The 26,796-nt window shown below is 36.3% G+C and overlaps 2 protein-coding genes across 2 annotated transcripts; both read left to right on the forward strand.

Moving 5' to 3' along the window:
* The first annotated feature begins 4,012 nt into the window (after positions 1-4,012).
* Positions 4,013-11,540, forward strand: calr3a (calreticulin 3a). Its single transcript, XM_079594288.1, has 9 exons — positions 4,013-4,220; positions 4,985-5,086; positions 5,211-5,414; positions 5,536-5,630; positions 7,058-7,267; positions 7,405-7,518; positions 9,136-9,279; positions 10,856-10,948; positions 11,037-11,540. Exons 1-9 carry the CDS (start codon positions 4,130-4,132, stop codon positions 11,241-11,243), a joined length of 1,260 nt encoding a protein of 419 aa, XP_079450414.1. The 5' UTR covers positions 4,013-4,129; the 3' UTR covers positions 11,244-11,540.
* Positions 11,541-12,207: 667 nt separating this feature from the next.
* rad23ab (RAD23 homolog A, nucleotide excision repair protein b) lies at positions 12,208-26,543 on the forward strand. Its single transcript, XM_079592892.1, has 10 exons — positions 12,208-12,536; positions 14,020-14,101; positions 14,280-14,359; positions 16,822-17,090; positions 17,168-17,214; positions 17,285-17,412; positions 18,447-18,579; positions 20,377-20,537; positions 22,229-22,396; positions 25,139-26,543. Exons 1-10 carry the CDS (start codon positions 12,468-12,470, stop codon positions 25,250-25,252), a joined length of 1,251 nt encoding a protein of 416 aa, XP_079449018.1. The 5' UTR covers positions 12,208-12,467; the 3' UTR covers positions 25,253-26,543.
* The last annotated feature ends 253 nt before the right edge of the window (positions 26,544-26,796 follow it).

Here is a 26,796-nt window from a genome sequence, read left to right on the forward strand (position 1 = left end):
AATGATTTTAAAACTTTAATCTGTGAAAAACTCTGTTCTTCAGGAGCGTTTGGTGAGTCAGTGTCAGTGACGGAGGGAGATTCAGTCTCTCTAAACTCTGGTCTCACTGAAATGAAGGATGATGATGTGATTCGGTGGATTTTTGATATCACTTTAATAGCAGAAATCAATGTAACGGCCGACAGAATCACTGTATATGAAGATGTTCTTGATGGGAGATTCAGAGACAGACTGAAGCTGGACAATCAAACTGGATCTCTGACCGTCACACACACCACAACTGAACATACTGGAGTTTATAAACTACTGATCAACAGTGAGATCAAGAGATTCAGTCTCTTTGTCTTTGGTGAGTTAAATTTCAGTTTTACTAGTTTTATATTTTAATCAGCACAAAGATACAATTAATAATTCAAACTCCATTTTGCTTTCGGGGTTTAAAGATGATATTCATTTCAAATTTACATTTCAAACTATTTACTTTTATAAACCATCAAGTGACCGTCTAAATCTCTCTCTCTGTCTGTGTGTGTGTGTGTGTGTGTGTGTCTATGTGTGTCTATGTGTGTGTGTGTGTGTCTGTGTGTGTGTGTGTGTGTTTGGTGATTCAGTCCTGGAGTCAGTGATGGAGGGAGATTCAGTCTCTCTAAACTCTGGTCTCACTGACATTAAGGATGATGATGTGATTCGGTGGAGATTTGGAGATGAAAACACTTTAATAGCAGAAATCAATAAACGGGCCGACAGATTCACTGTATATGAAGATGTTCTTGATGGGAGATTCAGAGACAGACTGAAGCTGGACAATCAAACTGGATCTCTGACCGTCACACACACCACAACTGAACATACTGGAGATTATCAACTACTGATGTTTTCAGGAAGATTCTCATCAAAAGTATTCAGAGTTTCTGTCTATGGCGAGTAGAGATAATTTTTATTCTCCTTCAAATATTATTATTTACTATTTACATATTAAATTGTTGAATCGTTTATAGTTTGAGGTGACAGACCGTATAAAAACTCAGTTGGAACCGAATATAATATTGTTGATTAGATTTGATCATATTTCTGTGTATTCAGAAATATTAGTTGATGTCAGCGCTGATATTAGTGTTTATTGACTGATCTGATCTCAGTTTGATGTGTTTATTCCTCAGACTCTGTCCACTGTTGTGGTCCTACTGAAGCTGTGATCCGATTGGTCCTCTCTGCTCTGGTGGGCGTGGCTACTGTCATCATTGTGGTTTATGAGATCAGATCCAGAAGAGCTGAACGAGATCAAGCACATATTCACACATCAGGAACATGATTGATGATGTCATTTCTCACAAACTGATTTTGCATGTATAAGTATCTGTGAGATTTATTAATTTATGGCTTTTTATGTTTATCATTTTCAGGAAGTATCAAAATCTAAAGCAGAACGCTGAACTTTAAAGATTCTCCAAGTGTGTTTTTGTTCTTCTAGTGTTTTTATTTCATAATAAATACTGATGATTATTTGAGTTTGTGCTCTTTTTCAGTGCCAGATTTTAACAGTGTCACTTTATAGTTTATATTTCTCTCAGAAACAAAAAAAAATGTAATAAAGAGACACACAGATCTCACTTTACTACTGCTGTATATTTGCTGTATGTATTTTCTTGCCTTTATCAATAAAGTTTCTCACTCTGAGGTTCAAGAGTCTCTTCATGATTTATTCAGAGGAATACAAACGTTATGTATATTTTAAATATTTCAACATTGTAGCATATAACTTACAGCTTTATTTTCACAGGTGCTTCGTATAGCTTATCTGTAAAAACATTATAATTTTTAAATTTATAATCTATAATTTGTAATTACTGAGTTCTCTCGTAAATATTTGGGTCTTTGGACACTCCTAAAATAGACGATTAATAGTCTCAGAGGAAATTTGAGAAGAAGAAAAAACACAAATATCTTCTATGTTCACTTTAAAACGCTTCTTCTTCTTCTTCTGTTTTCTTTTAATGGCGGTTGGCAAACAACTTTTAAGTGTGCATTACCGCCACCTTCTGATATGACTTTAAAACGCTGTACCACAAGTGACTACGGGTCCCAACTCGCCTACTTATACTACGACCTAAAAGTATGTACCCTTTTTGTGAAGAAAAAGTATATACTTTTGAGTGTGTAGCAAAAAAGTAGGCAAGCTTTGAGACACACTACTTCGTCATCTTTAACGGACAGATCTGTCGCGTGCATCCTGTCACTGTAAACTGACCTGTCAATCATCTTGTCACAGTTAAAATCCTCCATTCAATCTAATTTAATTTCCTACCCTTTCGGAGAGAAATGTAGTCGCACGTTCATCTGCTAGTCGCGCGTCTTTCATGCGGAGACTCTCCTGTGTGTTTGCAATTTGAATATAATGATGCATTTAAAAGTTAATGGCTAAACGTGTCTTTACAAAAGTTCACAAGCTGCTGTAGATTAAATATAATGTAGACAACACTGAATAAATACATTTTCGTCAGGTTAGATACTGATAATGAATCACTCAAACCCCTTTATCTAAACCTCTCTACATAACGCCGGACTCGCGCGTCCTCCATGTCTGTAGTTTTTTTAACACTTTTCACTCGTGTTTGTAGTTCTAACCGATTTCTCGCCCAACGTTGGGCAATATCAGCCGTTAGAGTGTTCATCGATCTGCACTTCGGATTCTGACCAGAAATAGTAGACCATCCGGGTATCTTTGGAACATTTATTTCAACATATTTTCCGATTTGGGACGTACTAATTCTACTTTCGAATACTATTTAGGACGGATAGTATGCGAATTGGGACGCAGAAGCATAGATATTATATAGAGACTAGATGCCCTATTGGCCGCTGGGCACCGAGAAATACGGCCGCCATCTTAAACCGGTCGTACTCCTAGTTTCGTTGCTTAACAGCAGTCAGATTCCAGAGCACTGTGGAGCATTTTCCTGTTCTAATCGGCGGACCATCGCAATATAGGGCCCGGGATTACTTTTCACAAGTAATTTTTAACATTACCGTACTTTTGGTTGTATTTTGTGAATAGAATATTACCAGATAATTGAGATGAGCAAGGATCTTTGATATTACTGTACTGAAATCGTAGCCAGCTAACGTTAGCTAGGCTATGTTTACTGCATCACTCGGCATGGAGAGGTTGGGTAAAGTAATAATTACAAGAGCTTCTCGGTTATCAGATTCAAGCATTCAACGGCCCTGTAGTATAAGCATATATAAATATAGGTTATTTGTGTTTGCGCACATGATATCAGGGAGCAATCTATGTAAGTTAATAACTTTAACTTAACGTTACCTGTGTAACGTTAACTTTAATACACACATGACGGCGATGCGCAAATCGAGTGTGTGTGAGTGTGAGAGAGAGAGTAAGTGTATGTATATGTGTGTGTGTGTGTGTGTCACATCATTATTGTTTCTTCAACTTATTAAAATATCTTACTTTACTGAAACTATCTGTTTCTGCTTCTTTATCATATTTATAGTGTGTGATTTATAAAATACCTTATATCCTACATCACATATTTTGATTTTGGACGTCTGGTCACTTTATATCTGATATCAGAATATTATATTACTGTTAAGCCTACTATGAATATTAAAATATGCCGAACCATGTGTCCTGTATCATAGCTACATGAATGACATTTGCAGAAAAAAACCCCGCGTGAAAATCAGTTGGGTATTCAGTGAGGTATGATTAATTAAATGCGCTGACAGCTCATTGCACCTGCCATACAGATGACACTGAGTGGAGCGGGTGACCGGTTTAAGATGGCGGCTCCACGGCTCGACCGCGCTAATAGGCAGTAGCGGTCGATAGGGCGTCTATCTATATGATGTCTATGCGCAGAAGTACTTCTATACTCTTTGGTGCTTGTACTTCCTCCGTGTTCCAATCACGTGCTTCGCAGAAGCCCCGCCCACAGCGCTGACTCTTCACTCGTGGTCTCCTCTGATTGGCTGCGCGTCCGGCCAATGAGTCTCAGCCATCTGTGCAGGAACACAACCGAGCCATATTTCACTGAGCATTCGCTCGAGCAGCATTCATTATTATATCAGGATCTTAATCTTAATATAGATCATATTAAACATTGCAGAGATGCGGGTCGCTGCAGCAGTGTGCTTTATATCTGCACTGGCTCTCACTGTACATGCAGATGTCTATTTTAAAGAGCAATTTCTGGATGGAGGTAAATCTCTCTTATTTGATCGTGCATGACATCAGACACGGTCACTATTTCATTCAGATAATGTTTCTTCAAATAATGTATTTGTATGATGTATTGAGCAAGTTAACTTTCATGCGTTTATGTGATCAAATCTAGTTGTATCATTTCACCAGTGTCACTTTTTGGAAATTAAACTGTTATACAACTTTTATGTCATGCTAAGAATACATGATTTGTGAAAATTATTCAGAATTGTATCTTAATGCATACTTACTCATTGATTATGACAAAAAAAATTATGAATCAGTGTTAAGTTTTGGTTTCAGTTCACTTTTTAGACCATTAAACTGTTTCCGTCTTAAAAACAAATGTAAAGCACTAGAGTTTCATATCTGTGGTTTTTAACTTACAATTATTTGCATAATTTAAATGCACCCATGTTAAAATTCCAGTCTGGAAATATTTTCATGTTATTATGGCTGATGAACAATACATTGCAGATATAAAAAATCAATAACACTACTATTAGGTTTTTTTATAAATGTTTTTGAAATATATATCTATATATAACAGGTAGAGGTAATAATAAATAAAAAAATAGTGCTTTTTTCACTGTAATATTTTAAGTTATTGCTAGATAAAAGCAAAAAGTAGTTTAAAATTTAGCTGCAACTAAATATCCAATATCGGTTTATATGATATAAATAAAATATTGATAACTGATATGTTCTTGCTATTCATTCTTGCTATTGTCGCAAACGGCTAATTAAACTTTGTCTCTCCAGATGGTTGGAAAAGCCGATGGGTCGAATCCAAACACAAATCCGACTACGGCCAGTGGAAACTGACCTCAGGGAAATTCTACGGCGATGCTGAGCTTGATAAAGGTCAGAGGTCACGGCTTCTTTCACGGGAGCTCGATGGCTTATGCAAATGTCTTAATCTTTAAAGAAAATTCAAATAGTCAATGTGAGATGACTTATAATGCAATGTTTTTTCCCCCCCTTCAAGGTTTGCAGACAACTCAAGACGCCCGGTTTTACGCTCTATCCAGTCGCTTTGACTCGTTTAGTAATGAGGGTAAACCGGTAGTGGTCCAGTTCACTGTGAAACACGAGCAGAAGATCGACTGCGGCGGTGGGTACGTGAAAATCTTCCCCGCCGACATGGACCAGACCGACATGCACGGCGATTCACAGTACTACATCATGTTCGGTAGGTCATGGTGGGTGTAGATGACGTTTTGTTGGGTTTCTAGGTGAAAAACTAAGTAGCACAACATTTGCATATACTTTCACTATATTTGTGCCATTTACACTTATGATATTCCTCGTAGGACCCGACATCTGTGGCTACAGCACCAAGAAAGTTCACGTCATTTTCAACTACAAAGGCCAAAATCACCTCATCAAGAAGGACATCAAATGCAAAGTATGTTTTAAAACAAAATGTAATTTAACTGTTTGTACATAGATGTGAAAATGCACTGTCCAAACTTTCTGAATACAGACCTAAGGCAGGGGCGGAGCCAGACGATGTAAACATTCGGGGCTTAGCCCAAACCTGGGGGGGTCCGGGGGCATACTCCCCCTGGGAGATTTTTTTTTCCCCATTTACGTCAGCTAAATGAACTATTTTTCAGGCTGTTTGAGATAATAGAACGCCTAAAAATATATACACTATCTGGGAAAATGATAATAGTTAGGCCTACTCAGTAAAAAATAAAAAATAAAATGACGCGCGAATGAGGTGAATTCGCGTATGCCGCGCTAAATGCCTCATTAGCGCCGCGTTAAACGCCTCATTAGCGCCGCAGGACCTCCAGACGCGCGTAAACGCATCTTCACATTGACTTAAACATTGAAATCACTCGTGCCAGACGCTCTATTCGCGTTTGGTGTGAACGCAGCATACACTTGTCCGCGGTTCGTCCGACGCTGCTTCTGAATCTCTCTCCGGCCGGTGAGGTTTACTGTTAGTGTTCCATATAAAAAACTTTTTCCATATTAACTTAAGCCGGTTAGCCAGTAAGCTCGCTACGACGCCGCTGAAAACGTACAATAGCCCGCCAGCCCCTGATGACAACGACGAAGAAGATTTATATTCTTCGTTAGTTTTTATTGGCAGTTGGCAAACAAGCTGAGTGATGCGCGATGCATTACCGTCCGCCACCACGCACGGTAATAGAGCTTTTGTTTCATTTTTTTGCCGCTCCAGTCAGAAAGACAGAGGAAATGAAACAAAATGAAACCAAGATGAAGTTATTTTCAAAAACCTAAAAGATTCGGGGCTTTTGACAAAACATTCGGGGCTTGAGCCCAATTAGCCGCCCGCTCCGCCCCTGACCTAAGGTAAAGACATTTTGCAGAACAAATTTAAGTGTAAAAAGTTATCACACTTACGTTCACTGTAAAGCAAAATATAATGTACCAAACTCTTTTTATTTCATACAAAATAAATATTTTATAAAATAATCTGGACTCTAAAAATCAAAGCCATAAGTCTAACCAAGAAGTGCACCAAATTTGAAGTTTGTATCACAAAAATTGAGTTTTCGTTTAGGCGCTGTACCAAAAATAGCCACCGGGTGACAAATCAACAATCTCACGAAACAGTCGCCAAATATCAAACCTTGACTCTCAGACATTCCCGACGATATGCGTTTTGTCAAGATTATAGAAAGATTTTGATTATTAAACAGCGCAGTATAATATGAAACATGGCACTGCCCACTAGTGGGAGGAGCCTGTCAAAAGGTTTTCATGGTAGCACAATCTGGTTTTCACATGATCAATTTTAAGCTTTCGAATGATACCTAATTGATATGTTGAACCAGTTGCTACGTTTGCGCCCGTCAGGACGATGAACTCACACACCTGTACACGCTGATCCTGCGGCCGGACCAGACGTACGAAGTGAAAATCGACAACGAGAAGGTGGAGTCTGGCTCTCTTGAGGAAGACTGGGACTTACTTCCACCCAAAAAGATCAAGGATCCAGAGGCCAAGAAGCCCGAGGATTGGGACGAACGGGCGAAAATCGACGATCCCGAAGACGCGCGACCTGAGGCACGTTTTCAATCAATGGTCACGACAACTTGATCTGGCGTGCAAGAAATCTGTGTAATATTTCAACATAGTTGTTCTTAGACGTGAATCCAACTGTGCATTTAAAACTGTATATCTTTACATCCCCTGCGGTTCAGGACTGGGACAAACCTGAGAACATTCCCGACCCTGATGCCAAGAAACCAGACGATTGGGATGAAGACATGGACGGAGAATGGGAACCTGCGATGATCCCCAACCCAGAGTACAAGGTATAAAACCACAGTCCTCATGTAGAAGATCCTACTATTAAGCTCAACCAAACAAGCCACAAAATGGTTGAATTGGTCTAGTTTAATGGTTTTGGACACTTGGGAGACCGGCTAAAACCAGTTTATGCTGGTCTTTCCTGCGGGGTTGGCAGCAAGCAGAAGGTTTAGGGTTCAATCCCAAGAAAGTTTTGACTTTTTAGGAGTTTTTAAGAGAGATTAATGCTCTTGATCAACATCACATGGACTGTTTCTGCAATTTGCTGTATTTTAAGGCGAGACACTACAGGTGAATAGGGTACAATTTTAAAATAATAGATATCACCATGAAACTTCCTCAGTTGATTACTTGCACAAGTATATAAAAAAAAATTATTACACGTTTTTTAAATTTGTATGTTTAATTATGCAAATTAGGCATTATCTCATTAAATATGCGCCATTTTGCATATAATTTCGGTAGATAGATCTGAACATATGATAAAGCCAGGTGCAAAACTCTTTTTTTAAATTTTGATTACACACAAGATGAAAAAAGATGTTCAGAGGGATTTCAGGATATATGCTTTCATTACCTAGGAAATCTAAATATATTGTCCATAGCCTTAAAAAAATATATTTTCGCCATATTTTTTTGATTAAAATGTCACATAAATCAGGCCAGAAATTATTTATTAACAAATCCCTCTGACCATATCTTCAGAAAACTGCTAAGTGTGTAACTGGAGAGTTTGGTGTACATAGGCTGAGATGTTAATACTGGAGAATGACAAAATCATTTTGAGAAAAAGGCATTTAAAGATTTGTAATGTAAAAATTCATACTTTTTTAGTGGAAACAACTATTTACAGACACAATATCTTATCAAATCATTAGCAACAACAATATAAACCACCTAAATCACATCAAAACTTATAAACAGCATTTATGGCCTTTAACTGAGCAGAAAAACAGTCAAAAACACACATCTGAATGTCAGAGCGTGTCACGTGATGCTTCTGAACGAATCACGGTGTCGGAAATTGACATCAGCCAATGAGATTTCGCTTTTAGAGTTAAATGCCCATTGTACTTTCACGATTGGTTGCTGATAAAAAGGAAATGACCATATTTGGATCCGACAGCATTGTAAAGGAGAGAGAGCTTTCCAGACGTGTGTGTTATTAAAGGAAGCAGAGAGAGATCGCGGAGCAGCGCGTTAATTCAGAACGCCAACTTTTGTTGAATTTCGGTGAAATCTACAGACGCAAATAGACAAAGTGTAGTAAAATAAAGACCTAAATGTGTATTTCAGACTTTTTTTCCACCACAAGTCTGAAAGAAGACATGTTATTGAAGACAAATATCCCAAAATCTCAAAATTGACCAGTGAAAAAAAACGATGTTTTTGCCTGCCGTGTCTCGCCTTAAGTGATCTTAAAGGTAAAAGGTTGATCTTCTCGATCAGGGGTGCGCTTCCCGAAGCCAAATATAATTGCAAGTTCTGTCATTACCAACACGATTTAACGGAACTTGCAACCAAAGTCGGCTAACGATGCTTTTGGGGAACGCACCTGAGTGATTGTCTATTATGCAGGAACCGGTTTCACCAACTGATCTAACTAGGTTTTGTTGATGTAGGGCGAGTGGAAACCAAAACAGATTGACAACCCCAACTACAAAGGCACCTGGACTCACCCCGAAATCGACAACCCAGAGTACATGGCAGACGACGCCATTTACAAATTCGAGAAGATTGGCATTCTGGGACTGGATCTTTGGCAGGTACGGTTCAGATTGGTGTGCTGTTAAATCAACATAATGTTCAGTTGTAGGTTTTCAACAGATTTGGTTTGGTGTAACTTTTTTAGGGGATTTTTGTGATCAAAATGGTCGTAATTTCCGAAATTGTGGCAAATTGGTCACATTTACATTATTAGGTATGATTTTAGAGGTACAATATCTTACCAGTGATATTTTAGTATCATTGAGATACTATTATAGTTGTTTAATAATTTGAGGGGGCAAAAACAAACAAGCTTTCTGCATTTCTCTTAGCAAATTCTGACACACAACTGTTAAACAAGATATCATGTTTGGTAGGGCTGCACGATTATGGCCAAAATGATAATCACGATTATTTTGATCAATATTGAGATCACAATTAATTATCACGATTATTTGTTGATTTGAACCAAAACAAATTTTATTGTCACCTAGGCTAATTATAACTGCTTTCACATCCATATTGTGCTACATTTCCTGCTAATGTACAAATTTGCATCAAAATAAAATGTATTATTTTATATTGTATTTATGTTTTATATACATTGTATTTATAGTTAATATTAGGATAGACTAGAGTTATTATCTTCGGTTATAATTATCACCTATTATTACATGGCTTGGTTAAATTCTAATGTATTAGAATGTGTGTAATGTAGTATTTCTTGATAACACACCACTGCTAAGTATAACCAGAGACAATTTATATAATCATAAAAGGACTTTGGTATAACACACCGTTGCCATGAAAAACAGAGCGTTGCCATGGACCCGGTGTTCTTCAACGGAAGCAATACAATCGTTTGTAAATCAATAAACTCCTTTTTAAATCAATATTTTGTCAAATTATTGATTTATTTGGTAGGTAGCCATGTAAGTGGGATCCCGATGTCGGTGAATACAATTCAGTCATTGTTATTTTGAAGTCTCTCGCGCACCATCGCTCGCGCGCACACACTCCTCTCTCGCGCACTATTGCTCGCGCGAAGACACACTCGGTCTCTCTCGCCCAGTTCGCTTTGTTTTTGTCCAGTCCGGCAAAACATTCTAGTTTCTACATCTAGAAACTAAGCTGCGCGGTACAGGGAACAACTCTGATTATTCGCTCGTCATGGAGCCAGCGCTAGATTGGCTTTGCAAAAAAAAAAAAAAAAAAAACTTTAATATGGAGCGTTCTATGACCGGAATGACGCATTTTAAATATTACGCGGATTTGATCGTGGGAAGCCAAAATCGTGATTAAAATTCGATTAATTGTGCAGCCCGTATATTATTTTATTTTTGCTATTAAAAAGAAAAATGAAGCATTTTACTACGAATCATGTGAGTAGAGATTCAAGTTGTTGTTTTTTGTGTCAAATTCATGGACGTTTAGTCACATTAACAATTTGCAAACTGAAAACAAAGCGTGCAAGTCCCCCATTGAGATTCATCGCTAAATACATTTTGTCAATGAAATTATATAGTACTGCACTTTTTGTAATGATTTTGTGGTTAAATGGTGAATTCCTAATTCAGGATATTTGATCTCAGATTCACGAATATCACTGTTTATAACTAGTTAACTTTCTTACAGGTGAAATCTGGAACCATCTTTGACAACTTCCTGATCACCGACGATGTCGAGGAGGCTGAGAAATTTGGCACAGAAACATGGGGCGCAACGAAGGTAATAATTTGGGTTTATTTCCACAGCAATGTGTTAAGATGTAAATTCTGATGACGTACGTCTTACCGGTGTTGTGTTTTTGTGTCAGGGGCCAGAAAAAAACATGAAGGACCAACAGGAAGAGGAAGAACGGAAAAAGCGGGAAGATGAGGAAAAGAGCAAGAAGGATGATAATGAGGAAGACGAGGAGGACGAAAATGAGGAGGATGAGCCAGAGGAGGAAGAGCACACAGAAGAACCTCCAGAGGAGGAAGAGGAGGGTGACGACGATACGCTCACCAAAGACGAGTTGTGAAGAAGACTCCCTTCCTGAATGAGCAGATCTGATGCGTTTCTGTTGTCTTTTTCTTTAAATGTGGTGTGAATTCTTGGCCCCGCCCCTTCTAGTCACATGTCGCATCCCTAAACTCAGATTTCTTTTGGTTTTGCTGCTAGAAGCCCCACCCCAACATGTTCATAGAACGACCTGTTAAACTTTAGACTAATAGATGTTTGGGTTTTCTGTTCCGTCTCGAGTCGTGCAAGGGGAAAATTCTGATGTTGATCATATGTTGGATTTGCACTTTTTTTAAATAAATGATTTATTTTTAAATCTTCGTCTGGGTCATTTTTCCTAAATTTTTCCTAAGTTTTTGGTTGAAAGTGTACGTTTAGTTATTAAGCGCAACGCAAATAATTAATCACATTTTTTTATTTCTCAAAAAAAAATAAAAAATTAAAGCATGTTATTCAGTTTGGTTCAGAATTTACATGATTGATAGATGAGGATTTAAGTAATCGTATAACTTTCCTGACATCATAATGACAAAGTCCCATTAAAATTGACTTTGAATTTCATAATTTTGTTTTTAATCCCATAAATATGCCTCTTTTTTTTCATGTTGACTATCAATTTTAAATAATAATTTTGACGGTTTAATCTTGTGATAATGAGGTAGAAATATAATGGCATAATTTATGAACTTGGACTTTTTTGTGATAATTTTGACTTTCTCATCTTGTAATAATTTAGACTTTTATGTCATGATTAACTTAATGAAATGAGCGCATATTGGAAAAACAAAACATATAACCTTTGAACCTTTATAACCTATAAACATATGTGTTCATATAACCTTTTTTGAAAATTATGAAAAATTACGTTATTTTTTTAAAAATAGCCCACATGAATAGATTATTTTTTAATTAATAAGAAATGTTAATGTATGTTTAAGACCGATCTGTCTTTTTCGTCGTCTCCAACATCCCTGTTTGTCACTGACCCCGTGAAGATAGTTCTGAGGAAAGTTCTAGAAACACGTCGAGTATTTATTCCGATATTTCTAAACGTCTAAAGACTCTTTGGGGGTCACTGTACGTCCACGTGTCTTGTCCTATTCAGCAAGTAGATGGCGTCTTCCCGTAACACTAACACACACCCGCTCATCCCTACCGAAAAGATAGCTGAGTCACATCTCCACACGCGCTCATTCAGGACACTTCCGAGGCGGTTTTTCGCGGGGTCTCGCGCTCGAACACAATGCTGACGATCACTCTGAAGACGCTCCAGCAGCAGACATTTAAAGTGCAGATAGAAGAGGAGCTGACGGTGAGTGTGTGTGTCTGTGCCCGTGTAAACACGCCAGTGCGCGGGCATAACGCGCTGGGAAACGCCGCGGCCTCCCGACGGCTGGTACATGTGGGTCGCGCGCGCGGACAGTCGCTGTCATTGTAGAATAATACACTAGAATAGGTGACGTCACTGAGCCGCACATTCTAACGGCTATTAATTTGAAAATAACGGTCGCGTTGTTCACTTCAACGGTCTGTTTACACTCTCGTCTATGGCAAGCAGGATTAACAACTATTCGATTGAACTAATTAGCATTTTATGTTACTTATTTTAATTGCTAGTCACTATAATTTTGTATTTCATTGGTAACTATTCAATAGATACTAGAACTCTAGTAGTTATCCCAAAAGTTAGTCACTAATGCTTATTGATTGGTATTACACTACTGGTACTTGTTCCTTTGCGACACTATCCCGACCAGTAACTATTTAATTGTCACACAAATTGTTATTTTTTCCATTGAACTCACTGTTAACTTTACACCAACTACCGTACATCTTCTAGTTTTACTATTAAATACAATATTTCTCTGAATTATGCCAGTATAGTGATTATATCTATTCCAGTTGTATTATTCCTTATGTATTAGATGCTAGTATTTGTTTAGTAGACACTAGTATGTATCCCAACTGTAATAGTAACATTTATTTTCTCACTCGTGTCTATTTTATTTTATTTTTTATACTTTATACTCGATAAATCTTACTACTAGAAATGCAAAGTATGCTTGCTACTAACTAACAACTGAACACACAAGTGTCTAATGAATAATAGCCATATAGATGCTAGTTTGGTTATAGGAATAAATATTAAAATAGCTTGCCATGCTTCTTATTTTCCTAGAATGACTAGGTTTATTGATTACCGATATGGACTGTGTTATGTTATAAAATATTATTTAAATCTTTTTAAATGGAGTCAGATGAATGTGTCTCAGTCATTTAAATGGCTATTTCTTTTATAATTTTGCAATGAGTATTTTGAACAATTTGTGGTGAAAATAATCAGCTAATTAACAAAAATGCTTTATCATTCTGACTGTGTTTGAGCAAAGACATTAGATGAAATGATTTCATAATTCAGCATGTGCTCATATATATAGCCAGTCTTGTGACTGTATGAATCCATTACTTTGGATATTTAATTAAGATAGTTTGGGAAGCACATGATCCATTCATTGCCTGATTTCATAAGCAAACAGTCCATGAGTCATATTTGTCCTTTAAACCATTATATTGAATTGTATTGTATAAGATATGAGAGTGACATTTGTCCTGCACAAATACAAAATATATTGCCAAACATAATAATGCAATATAATTAATCATATTACAGTAAAAGTAAAACCTTAAAATACCTTAATTAAACCTCAAGTATTTAAACATCACTGTATATTATTGACATACTTATATAAAACATGTATCTGATGAAATATTGTCCTTGTATATTGTAAATACAGGTAAAGGCCCTTAAAGAAAAGATAGAAGAAGAAAAGGGGCAAGATGCTTTTCCAGCTGTCGGTCAAAAACTAATCTATGCAGGTCTGTGTCTTAATTTCCTCTGTCTTTGGACATTTTTATTTCTGGTATTGCAAAGCTTAAATATTATATACCATATTTTGCTTTTCCATGCATCATATTCTGGTTTGTGTGGATCTCCAAAATCAGATGCCTTTTGATTTTTTAAAATGACATTTGTGTTTTTGTCCATAAAACACAGGCAAAATTTTGAATGATGATATACCTCTAAAAGAATACAAAATAGACGAGAAGAACTTTGTCGTGGTGATGGTTACAAAGGTAAGGCTGTTTTATTTATCGCAATCCTCTATACATTTTTACAGCATTTTTAACATGTATGTTATGAAATGCTTCACTTTCCATCAAACTAGATCAGAATTATTTCTTTAAATCCGTAAAGTATCTATGTTTCAATTCACGTATTTTCCGTTTTAAGTTTGGGATACTGCATATGCAAAAATGGTTGGATGGCAGGGGCGGACTGGGACCACCACATCCCACATCAATACACACACTGGCTCATTAATGTGCAGAATAATGTTTAACACCACGTATAGCTTAAAAATATAACACAATAAAAAAATAAATGCTATTTAAACATGTATTTACACAACATATATTAGGTAATATTTGTAAAACAAAGGAAAACACACTGTGTGAAGAACATTAAGACACACATTATTACCGTAATATAAAGCTATCAGGACAGCATATCAGCTTAGTCAGCGGGGTTATCTTGGTTGCACCACAACTCCTGAATCAATATTAAAACCATTTTGCATTAGCATGAATCCTCGTGGCAAACTATTAGGCTATCATGTGACATTAAACTAGCTTCTTTTCTTCCCCCAATTATTTATAACAAAAAATAAAATAATTGTATTTCTCTCTCTCTCTCTGTAAATTAAAAGTGAAAGGGGGCGTGTTTCAAGACATGCAATGGAGTAGACCAAACGAATGTGCCTTTGGCTAAGCCACGCCCTAGAATGTAGATTGACCAATCACAGCGCAGCCAAGAACGAGCTGCCACAGCGGTCCGACACTTTTTCACAGCGCTCCATTGACTTTAACACAGGCGTCTCATATTTTTGGTCTCGGCAGGCTATTACCGTCGTAGTTTTATCAAAAATATGGTTAACCGTTGTGCCTGGGGCATTTGTAACACAGATACGCGTTTCCCAAAGAGGTTGGAGGGGGTGTCCGTTTTTTTCCCTTCCCAAAACCGAAGTTAAATACTGAGAGGACGCCCTGTGTGGACGTCCTCTCAGTCAGCGAAACCCCTCAAGGATCAACAAGCTCACTTTTGTGCTCTAAGATACATTTAGCTTTTAACCTTACTGTGAAGTTATACTAGTTAGACAGTTTTATGTTATGATTTCGGTTCTCTACCCTAATTGTTGATACGCTAGCACACGCTGCTAATAAATACAACTATACTCGCGTAGTCCGTTTGCTTTGTAATAACGATTATAGAAGTGAATAGAGACCTACCCAGCATTGCATGAACAGTGTTGCTCCTGATATTGTTAGTCCCAGCCTCCGTCTCTATTAGGATATGCTGTGGTTCATTTTTTGACTGTGACCGTTATGCTTTTGCCTCTATTTGGATGTCTTGTTGTTGCTTGCGTTTCTCCTTTATGTCTTGAATAGCCTTCGAACGCACACTGCAGCCCCTTTTGCCTACTTCTATCGGACACTTTATTTGCTGCTTTATAAAAGTTTGATAAAATTTCAGCAGGAAGAGCCGTCACCGCATAAGCCATGTCGATACCAAACCAGAGCCCAGATGAAGTTGACAGACGTAGCAACAGTAACTAAGGGGGGCGGGGCTTAGCCAAAGGTGAATTAACAGGTAGGGAGGGCAATATACTCACACCGCCCGCGCGATCGACTCACTCATCCATTTGCGTAGAAAAGAAATGTAATATTATGATTTCCGTCATTTTTTTAATATATTTGTGTACCGAGTGGGCCAGCCCACATTGGCCAGCGGCCCACCGGGAAAAGTCCCGGTTCTCCAGATGCCCAGTCCGCCCCTGCTGGATGGAAATATCAAGATGTGCATAAAATCTTAAAAATATATGCGTGCACATAAAAAACAAAAATATTTATGCTTAATTGAATCGAATAATTTTTTTATCCGATAAGAAAACGTGCATAAACTACGATGGAAACACATTTACTGAATAAATTCCACGATGCGCAACAAAAAACTCAACAGACGATGTGATTGGATAACTGGACTATCAAGTGGACCAATTGCATCGCACAGCATCTCAAATTTTGATTTAGTTGTTCTGTCTTAAAAATGATTTGGTATTAATCCCTCCCAGATGTGTCTCACATAATTGCGTTCACAATTGCAAACATCATGCAAGAAAACATGACAGCGATTATTATTGCGTTTCGTCTGTGCGCAAACCAGGCGCGATACTTGATAAAGAGTTTTTGTCCTAACTTTTGTAACCGGTTTCTATTTCTGTGACGTCACGACTGGAAAAACAACATATATTATGTAGGGGGAAAAAAGAGGCACGCGTCGGGTTGCCGCGACTTTCATTTTTATTATTGATACTTTGCGCAAGTTTCTCATGAAATGGCGGTTTTGGTCTCTCGAACACATGGGATTGAAACGATGCTTCATTCACAGATGTTCCAATATTTCGTGAAAGTTAAATTTGTGACTTTAAATGCAAAAATAGCTAGTAGTTCTCTGTGCAGTCCTGTTTCTCTATCTACAGGCTAAATCTGCTACACCGCCACAAGCTCCTGCTCCCGTTAGCGCGCCTCTCGCCGAAACCCCCGTCCATCTGCCCACGACTTCTGCCGCCTCCGCAGTGCCTGTATCAACCCCTGCTGCCGCTCCTGTAGAGCCAGAGCCCGTCACAGCGCCCCCTGCTGCCTCGGAGGCGGCTGCCGAAACGCCCGAGACTGTTAGCGCGACTCCTGCTCCGATCTCTGAAGAGCAGGACGCCCAAGAAGAGCAGGCCATCGCCCAATCAGAGGCCAGGTATGGCCACGCCCACAAAAAAAATTTTTTTATTACTCAAAAGAATGAAAATCTCTTAATTTGTCTATTTTGTGTAGCATTATAGATGAGTTGGGTCTTTTAGAAGCAGCTGCATCCATACTAGGTAAGTTTGGATTATTTGTTTTGTTATAAAGGAGACATGAACTTGATATTAACATCTGTCGTTTTTTTAGTTACGGGTCAAGCGTATGAGAATTTGGTGACGGAGATCATGTCAATGGGTTATGAGAGGGAACAGGTTATCGCCGCCTTACGAGCAAGTTTCAACAATCCGGACAGAGCCGTGGAGTACCTGCTTATGGTAAGCAGTTTTATGTTTTATTAACAGAAAAATGCTTTAAAAACTGCCTATTTTTGCTTAAAGGCAACATGAAATGACATTTGCATCTCAGTTTATTTTGTAAGTTGACACATTTCTGAGTGAAACTGGATATTCTGCTAGAAAATAAATTCAGCTTTTCAAGATTGGGTCCATTTGGTTGGTAAAGTAGCTTATTTATTAATATATTGTTTGGATAATTACTTAACTTTAAGAAAATGACTTTTTAAATGTGTATCTTACATTCATGCAAACCATTCAGGCCACCAAACAACTTTATGCATGTTTTTAACACACACACACACACACACACACACACAGACACACACACGTGGCATAAATAACAAAAAGAGTAATGATAATTACAATGATTAATACTAATACTAAAATATAATATAATATTGAATAGATAGATTATTTACATGATTTAAAATGTATTTAAATACATATTTAATCATTAATATTAACATAAATACATGCAAAAAAATAGATAATAAAATAAATGAATACATTTGCAACCATTTAGATCATCAAAAAACGTTGCATAAACACATGCAAATAATCAATGGCAAACATAAAGGTAATTATGATAATTATTAATATTAATACTACAATTAATTGTAATATTAAATAGATCAATTATTTTAAATTGTTTAAATAAATATGAATGATCTCTGGCGATGACAGTGATGATGGTAAAAAGCATCTGCTCAAATTGAACCCTTCCAAGTCCCAGAAAGTAACAAGATATGTTTAATCATTTTATTCTTTTGTAATTGTTATTAAAATATCAGGAGTGTTTTATACCATTGCGGCATTTAGAGATCCAGTGTTAGAGACAGATCCAGGTTGCTAACGACCTATGTTATAATGATTGGTGAAATATTCATGCATTTAAGTGTTAATTGAAACATTGAGATGTCATTTAAAGATGTCATGTTGACTTATAGCACCTTGTTTGATAATTCCTTGTTAAACCACACAAATTCACCAGTTGCTAATGTCCGTTCCTCAAGGGTATTCCCACAGAATCCGAGCAGCCGCCAGCAGAAGTAGTTCAGCCGACTGCCGTGTCCAACCCCACCCCCCCCGCCCCACAGCGGCCTCAGCCTCCACCCGCTGTACCCGCCGCCGCCGCAGCCGCCGCCGGTGAGTGGCCATCTGTGCAGGACTCATGGAAATAGACGCTAGTTTGCCCTGCAGTCGCCGCGCTCTTGCTAATTCGTTAAAATGTTATTTCGGTAGCACAGCTGATTGAGGAGTCTTGACTATTTCTTTTTTTTTCTTTCTTTTTTTTTTTTCTTGGCAAAACTTCACACTTACAAAACCCTAACAAAGTGTAAAAGACATAAGACGTACAACATACAATGATTGTTTGATATAAAAATAGAGAGAGCATGTTTCACACATTCAACACACACACAAAAAAAAAGAAAAAAAAGGATTGGGTGGAAAAGGAAGGCTGTATGCGTGTGTGTGTGTGTGTGACTATCTTGACTATTTCTGCTCATGGGCGTCACTTGGATGTACTGGTGTTCTTTAAATCAAACTGATGAGTAAAATGTTAAAGTTTAAGTGTTTTTTAACCTTTAAGGAAATTTTAGACTCAAAGTTTACTTGAAATGGAAGATTTTTTAGAAAAAAAATGTTGGTTGTTAGTTTTCTGAATGGATCACATTCACAATTACTAGTTGCAGCACTGAAAATAAGTGCAAGAAACAGATATAACAAAAAGTCAGAGTCCATTTACAAGAAGTACAAATAGCAATAAATGCTATTTAGTATCTAGTACAAATAATGTTAGATACTTTTTTTTGTTTTTTTTACAACAGGAGTTCATCATTTCTAATATTTCATATATTGTTTTTAGAGCCGGGACTTTAACACGTTAATTAAGATTAATTAATTACACAAAAAATACATTAAACTACGTAAATACGTAAACATTTTTTCACGCATTTTAATCGAACGTCTCTCACTGGATGAGTTTAGGCGGACCGGTTATACTGGAGCACCAATAGCGTTCATAACTTGATAACTTCAGACAACAACAAACCACAGTGAACATGAGCAAAGAAGCTGACGAGACCGCTTTGGTTGGCCCGTGGATGGGACATTTTGTTAAAAAAACGAACGGATGATTGATATATTTTTATAGTTTTTATTTATTGATTCATTGATTTGTTAATTTATTTCAAAAAGGGACAGTGTAGATTAATCAACATTCATAAATGTAAATGTATCAAAATTAGCCCTAAAGCTAGTTTTCATTGGTAGTCCCTTTGCCAGATGTTATTAGGCCTAAAAACTAGAAATTGAATTAGTTTTATTATTTTTTAAAGTTTTAAACTAATTTAATTATTAAATGAAATAAAAAGTTAAAGTTTTAGTAATTTTGTAATGTTTTGATTTATTTTTTAACGTCTATATGATTTTAATTAAGTTTTTATTTAGTTTCAGTTATACTAGTAGTGCTTAAACTTTAATTAAACGAAAATTAGAAGTGTTGCCTTAGCAACTAGCTGAAATAAGTTAAATTTTTAATTAATATAAATGTATTTTATTTTAGTAAATGTTTATTTTTTTTAAAGTAGTTAAAAATGTTTATGATTATGATTTATGATAGTTTTTAGTAACAATAACCCTGGCTACAATAGAGTTTTTTTGTGTTTGCGTGACTTTTTTTAGTGTTTTTCGTAGTGTTGATTTTCGCCGGATTGTAATGCGAACACGTATACATATTATAAACTCATACAGCATTAACCATAAGTAAACGTCAAAGTGTAAACACACATTGACATTATTTTTTACTTTACATAAATTACACAGTGTTGCAGAAAACAAAGTACAAAACAAAGAAAATGCGTTTTTTTTTTTTTTTTCACTTTTCCTTGATTTGTGGTCTCGGGCCAGACTCCTGTACAGCCCTTTCTATACTGTGAGCAGGTGCGGAGTCCGGATCCGTGCCGGCGGCGGCGGCGAACCCGCTGGAGTTCCTGAGGAACCAGCCGCAGTTCCAGCAGATGCGGCAGATCATCCAGCAGAACCCGACGCTCCTGCCGGCGCTGCTGCAGCAACTGGGCCGAGACAACCCGCAACTCCTGCAGGTGGGCGGAGCTTAGCCGAGTCCCGTCCAATAGAGTGCAGCGGTGACAACTGGGACATTTTCACATTCGTCTTGACTAGTTAAACATTGGTTCCGCTGGTGTCGTGGAATTTTCACAAAAAAAGTAAAAAAAAAAAAAAAAATAGAAATGTTACTTTGGCAACTAGCTGAAATAAATAAAGTTTTTGGTTTAACATTTTACAATAAGTAATATATTAAAATTTGTTAACTACATTAGTTAACATGAACAAATAATGAACAATACTTCTAAACTAAAAATGAATTTAAAATTAATACGATTTGACAGCACTATAGATATATATATATAAATCGTTTAATTGTATCTAACATAAAAGTTTGTTTATATATATGTGTGTGTGTGTGTGTGTGTGTGTGTGTGTGTGTGTATACACATTTTTATATATAAACATGTTATATAAACAAACTTTTGTTATATGTGATTAATCGATTTGAAATCGATTAATCGCATTTATTAAATATATATGTTTATATATTATAATATTTATACACACACATATACATATACATATATATATATATATTATTCTTTTTATTTTTATTTATTTTTTGACGTTGTATTGTCAACTTCCGTTTACCTTATTTTACTCTTAAATTGAAAAACTATTATAAAAATCCATAGGAAAATCTTGAGGGTACCAGTGGCGAATTAGTCTCCCGGGTTTTGACGTCACGGCCACTTTTAGAGCGGCATTAGTTTCAGAAGTGTTTTTTCCTTTCACTTTTTCCCATAGGGTTTTTTTTTTTAAAGTCTCCGTCGAAGAGTTTTAAGCCATGAAATTTGCCATTACAAACTTTTATTTGAAGGGAAAAAAAGTATTTGAAAATTTTACAAAATTTTACAAACTACAATCCCATGAAACTTTGCAAATTACATTGAATTAAAAATGTATTTAAAGTTGTTGATTATGTCTATATAAACAATATATATCATGTTTATGGCACATGCATATGCGGTTACTTGAAAATGTATTTTAATATATACATTTTTTTTAATGTAAGGATTAATTAGTTGTATTCTATTATAACATTCTTTTGACTGAAAATTTTTATATTTTTATTTTTAATATATATTTTTAATTAATCTGAATTGTATAATACTTAGTGACTTTTGTGGCATTTTCTATGTGAACACAAAATAAAATACAAATATAAAAAAAAAAATCATGGCCATGATTTGAAAAGGTTAAAAGGTCCTTTAAAAAATACAAAAAATTTAACAATACAAATGAAAAAAATGGCCGCCATAAAATTGAATGTGAAATTTTAAAAAATATCTACAAAGCCATGATGTTGGGTATCATTGAAAAAATAATTTAAATTAAATTAATTAATTTAATTGTATCCTACTATAAATATTGTGGAAACAAATGGAGCGTAATTGTTGCTTAAATATTACTTAGTACCATAATATTCCCTCAAAGTAATTTTTTTTATTGAAGGAACATAATAACATTGATTTTACTAGGAAAAAAAGTTAACTTTAAAGTGTATGAGCGTGATGCTAAACAAGGAGCACCAGAGGGTTAAAAATCATTAATAATGAAAGGTTTATAAGTTATTGTTAAAAATCAGTTTCACTATTTAAGTTTTTATGTCCGGAACCAGACTGTTGCGCTCAGACTGTAGCATTTTCCATATGTGTGTATGCAGCAAATCACGCAGCACCAGGAGCGGTTCGTGCAGATGTTGAACGAGCCGCACGCTGTCGAGGCCGGAGCCGCCGGAGTCACCGGAGCCGCCGAAGCCGCCGGAGCGCCCAGCGAACCACAGAGGAACTACATCCAGGTCACGCCGCAGGAGAAGGAAGCCATCGAGAGGGTGCGCTAACAACTCTACTAGCGCCTTTCTTGGAGATAAACTATCATGTCTGCCGTACTAGTGACAGCATTTGGGAAATTGTCGCATTTATTTGACTAGTTAAACATTTGGTGGTGCTTGTGTCGTGGAATAAAAAAAATAAAAAAATCATATTAAAATTTGGAATAAAAGTAGTAACATAAATGAAGTTCTAGGGATAGACCTGCCCATGGTCCAACTACTGGGCAAGTTATTGTTCAGTCTACAAATTAGCTTAGCACGTGGGTCTGAACTGTTTATCTTGGTCAGAAGATCAGTAATGTAGGGAAGACTCAAGCAATTAATAAATTACATTTTTGGTTTAACACTTTACAGTAAGGTCCCTTACGTTAACATTAGTTAACTACATTAGTTAACATGAACTAACAGTGAACAATATTTCTAAACCGAAAATGAAATTAACATTAATACGATTCGACAGCACTATATATATATATATATATCAGTGGCGGGCCGTGCATTTCACACCTAGGCCTTCAGTGATGTCCACCCTGAATTAATAACTTTTAATAGTGTAGCAGCGCACGCACATACTCTCTATAATTGTTGTGAAATTCCTGTTTTTATTTTGCACCGACAGTTATAGGGTCAATGCGGTGAGTTCGCGAAAGGCCGGGTAGAGAGAAACGAGCGAGTGAGTTCGGCTTTTGTGTACAGTGGTTCTTGCGTTCCGATTATAAATTCAGAAACGGATCCTCATCTCTGTCTTATCCTTCAATGGCTATAGTATTAATGTTTGAAAAAAATAAGTTGTTTCAATCATAAATTTACAAGAAAAATTAGGAAGAAAATCATATTCAGCACGGACAAAAACAGGGGCAAAAAAATGCATTATACTCTCCAAAACTGATTTTTTTTTTTTTACACAAAATCCATCCTAATTTCTTTCCTCAAAAAGACTTGAATTACTTGGTTGTACAGGTTGTCTGTGCTTTTCAGTCCCAGCAACCTTTTCTATCGCCATCGAGGCTAATTTGCTGAAAGTCGAGTCCCGTCGTGTTTCTGGCATAAGTTTGAATTTGCTTTAGTGCTGAGAGTGTCTGCTCGCTAGAAGCAGTAACGTTTAACAGGGAAAACACCGCAAAACATGACGATGTGTAACGTTACAGCTGACACGAGCTCTCACGCAGATTTATGAACGATATCATTGAGATCAGCGGGACTTTTGCCTTCAAAATCAGTCCTGGCATAACTTTACATTGCAGTCAGTTCTGTTTTTACCCGGACAGATCGATAGAGTTCCGAGACTCTGCGTAAGCTGAATAAGGGATTTTTTCCGGTAGGTTTAAACCTGCTGGTGGTCGAGGAAGGAAATAAACATTATTTGTGGGTTTAAAAACTATTAAATCTACAGGTATTTTAGTTTACACAGTTCGCAACAGATGCGGTTAGCTCTGACTACCAGTAATAATAGTACACGCTCTGACCATCCAATCAAAGGGCGTGAAAATGCTTACGTTATTGTATGCCTGCTAGATGGCCCCGGTGCAATCAACTCGATATCTGATTGGCTGATTAAAAATGACAGATTATCTGATTGGTTAAAGTTTCATTGCCATTCAGTTAAGCTACAGGCCCCCGCACTATCGGTTCTGAAGGCCTTGAGGCAAATATATATGACCCTGGCAACACATGATGACTGAAATATGATTGGATAAAAGCACTAAAATAAATATACACTACTGGAAGCAGCGCAACCAAGAGAAAAGCTATGAAATTATGAGAACGGACTATTGGGAATAATTTAATACTCATTCATAAAAAAAATATATTAAAGTGCAAGTCAGTGATTCTCATAGTGTTTAGGCCAGCAGAGAAGGCCTTGCTGGCCCTGACGGCCCACCACTGATATATATATATATATATATATATATATATATATATATATATATGTGTGTGTGTGTGTGGGTGTATGTATATGTGTGTGTATAAATATATATAAATATAATAATATATACACACATATATATTTACTAACGTTCATTTTAGATGCGATTAATCGCTTTCAAATCGATTAATCGCATATAACAAAAGATTGTTTACATAATATGTGTTTATATATATATATATATATGTGTGTATACACACACTGTGTATTATAATAATATATAGGCCTACACACATATTATATAAATAAAATGTTATGTAATTAATCATTTTGAAATCGATTAATTGCGATTAATCGCATCTACAATGAAAGTTAGTAAATGTATATGTGTGTGTATTATTATATTTATATATATATATATATATATATATATATATATACACACACACATATATATACACACACACACACACACATATATATTTAAAACTTTTCATGCAATTAATCGCAATTAATCGATTTGATAGCACTATTATATGTATATATATATTAAACAATACAAATGATAATTAGTAACTATAACAAATGAACTACTACTAAAATTCAATTTAAGATTATTTAAATAAACATGAGATTATTATGACTAAAATATTACTAAAAATGCATATATCAATATATTATTTTGTATTGTTGTTTTTTTTGTTCTAACGGTCATGTAGTTGTTTTGTGAAAACGCAGAACTAAAACAATTAAAATAATGTATTTTAATTGTCATATAATAATGTGTTTATATTATAATTTAAATTCACGTGCTTTTATTTTATAATAGTTATAATTTTTTTTGCAGAATCTTAAAATCTGGTTATGTTTTGTAGTTAAAAGCTCTGGGGTTTCCCGAGGGACTCGTCATCCAAGCCTACTTCGCCTGCGAGAAGAACGAGAACCTCGCCGCGAACTTCCTGCTCCAGCAGAACTTTGACGACGAGTGAACGCCGCGGACGACGGCGGAGAGAATGCAAGCGTGCGCATGTTGTGCGTTGTGTGTGAATGTGTGCGCTGAAGCGAATAGGAAGTCGACTGATCTTCCATGATGACTGTCATGGAGTTTAAACTGAAGCCATGATGTGAGGTTATATATCAGCACAGCGTTTTATTTTGATAGATATCGCCGATCCTACACGACGGGGTGTCTGTTGTCTGTCTGGTTTCTGCTGCTATCACTGCTGTGTGCGTCGAGTGAGTTAAAACCCAGCCGAAAAACTCTCTCAAGCTTCATTTTTCGCCATCAGAATCATGTTTTTCAATTGAAGTATTAATAAATAGGCGATTTTGCCAAATTTAGTTTGTCGCCAATGAAAATAAGAAATTTTCGAGTCTGTCAAATTAAATATGGCGTCTAGTCTTAACATCTCTAACTGCCATTTTATATAATTTTTAATGTTTTAACTTACTGTCCAGCTTTCATTCAGTGGATGCCACCAAACTACTTTGTTAATATTAAGAAATAAACCCACTGTATGGGGGATGTTGGTGTTTTAAAACCCATGTTTAAAAAACAGCACTGATGGTTGTGAATTCAGTCGGCTACTTAACTCGATTTTATTTCTGTTATGTTTACAGTCTGAAGTTCCAACATAAAACCGGTTCGGTATGCAGTAGAAACTCGTGCAGTGGTTTTGAACGGAGCCCGAAATGCTGCAACAATCGTAGGTATTTTATGTAGTGAAGCAACTGAATGTGATCGAGTGTCTCAGCGCGTCTCTAAAACCTCATGAAAATATGCATACATGTAATTTAAATATTTGTACATATTTAAGTGAAGGAGAAAAAAAAGAGTGTTGTCTTGGTCTCTGTTGTACACTTAAGACAGTGCCAAATGAAATTAGAAACTGAAAATGGAAGAAATTACAGTGCCGTGCTTGAAGTGGATGCAGAACGCATATATTTTTATATAAATGATGTGTCCTGCTCCTATGGGTTTGCTTTGTATAGAGTTAAAAGTGCTGGAAGGGTGTTATTTTTATCTAGTTGGTTGAAAAATTTGTGTTCTGACAGGTACAGGCAAGAGTCCTGTTTACACTATGTGATGTAGTTTTGAGTTTTTATTTCAGCGTTTTGTATTCTTTCTCTTTTTTTGTCTCAAAGGATCTGATGTGTGTAAAAAGTAAACATGAAAGAGTTTGGTCTTAAGCACAAAATGGTTTGCTGAGTGGTTTATGAATGTATTGTTTTAGTGGTGTGTGAAATAAATTGCTTTTAAAAAGCTTCATTGGAGTTTCCAATTGGATACTGCTCGTTCATTAGAAATGATCCATAATCAAACTGACAATATGGTTTTAAAACCCTTACACAATGAACTACAATACTTTGGTTGATAGGATGGTATTGGGAGTTCCTATATAGTATTTAAGTCATATTTCAAAGAATACTATCATGGCATTCCTGTAAAACACTGATAACCCCATATAAAAATATATATATATAATGCCAGTTCCAGTCAATGTTGTGTATTTCTACATCACAGGTTCTTGAT

The sequence above is a fragment of the Phoxinus phoxinus genome (genome assembly GCF_949152265.1).
Source record: "Phoxinus phoxinus genome assembly, chromosome: 20".
In the NCBI taxonomy this organism is placed as follows: Eukaryota; Metazoa; Chordata; class Actinopteri; order Cypriniformes; family Leuciscidae; genus Phoxinus; species Phoxinus phoxinus.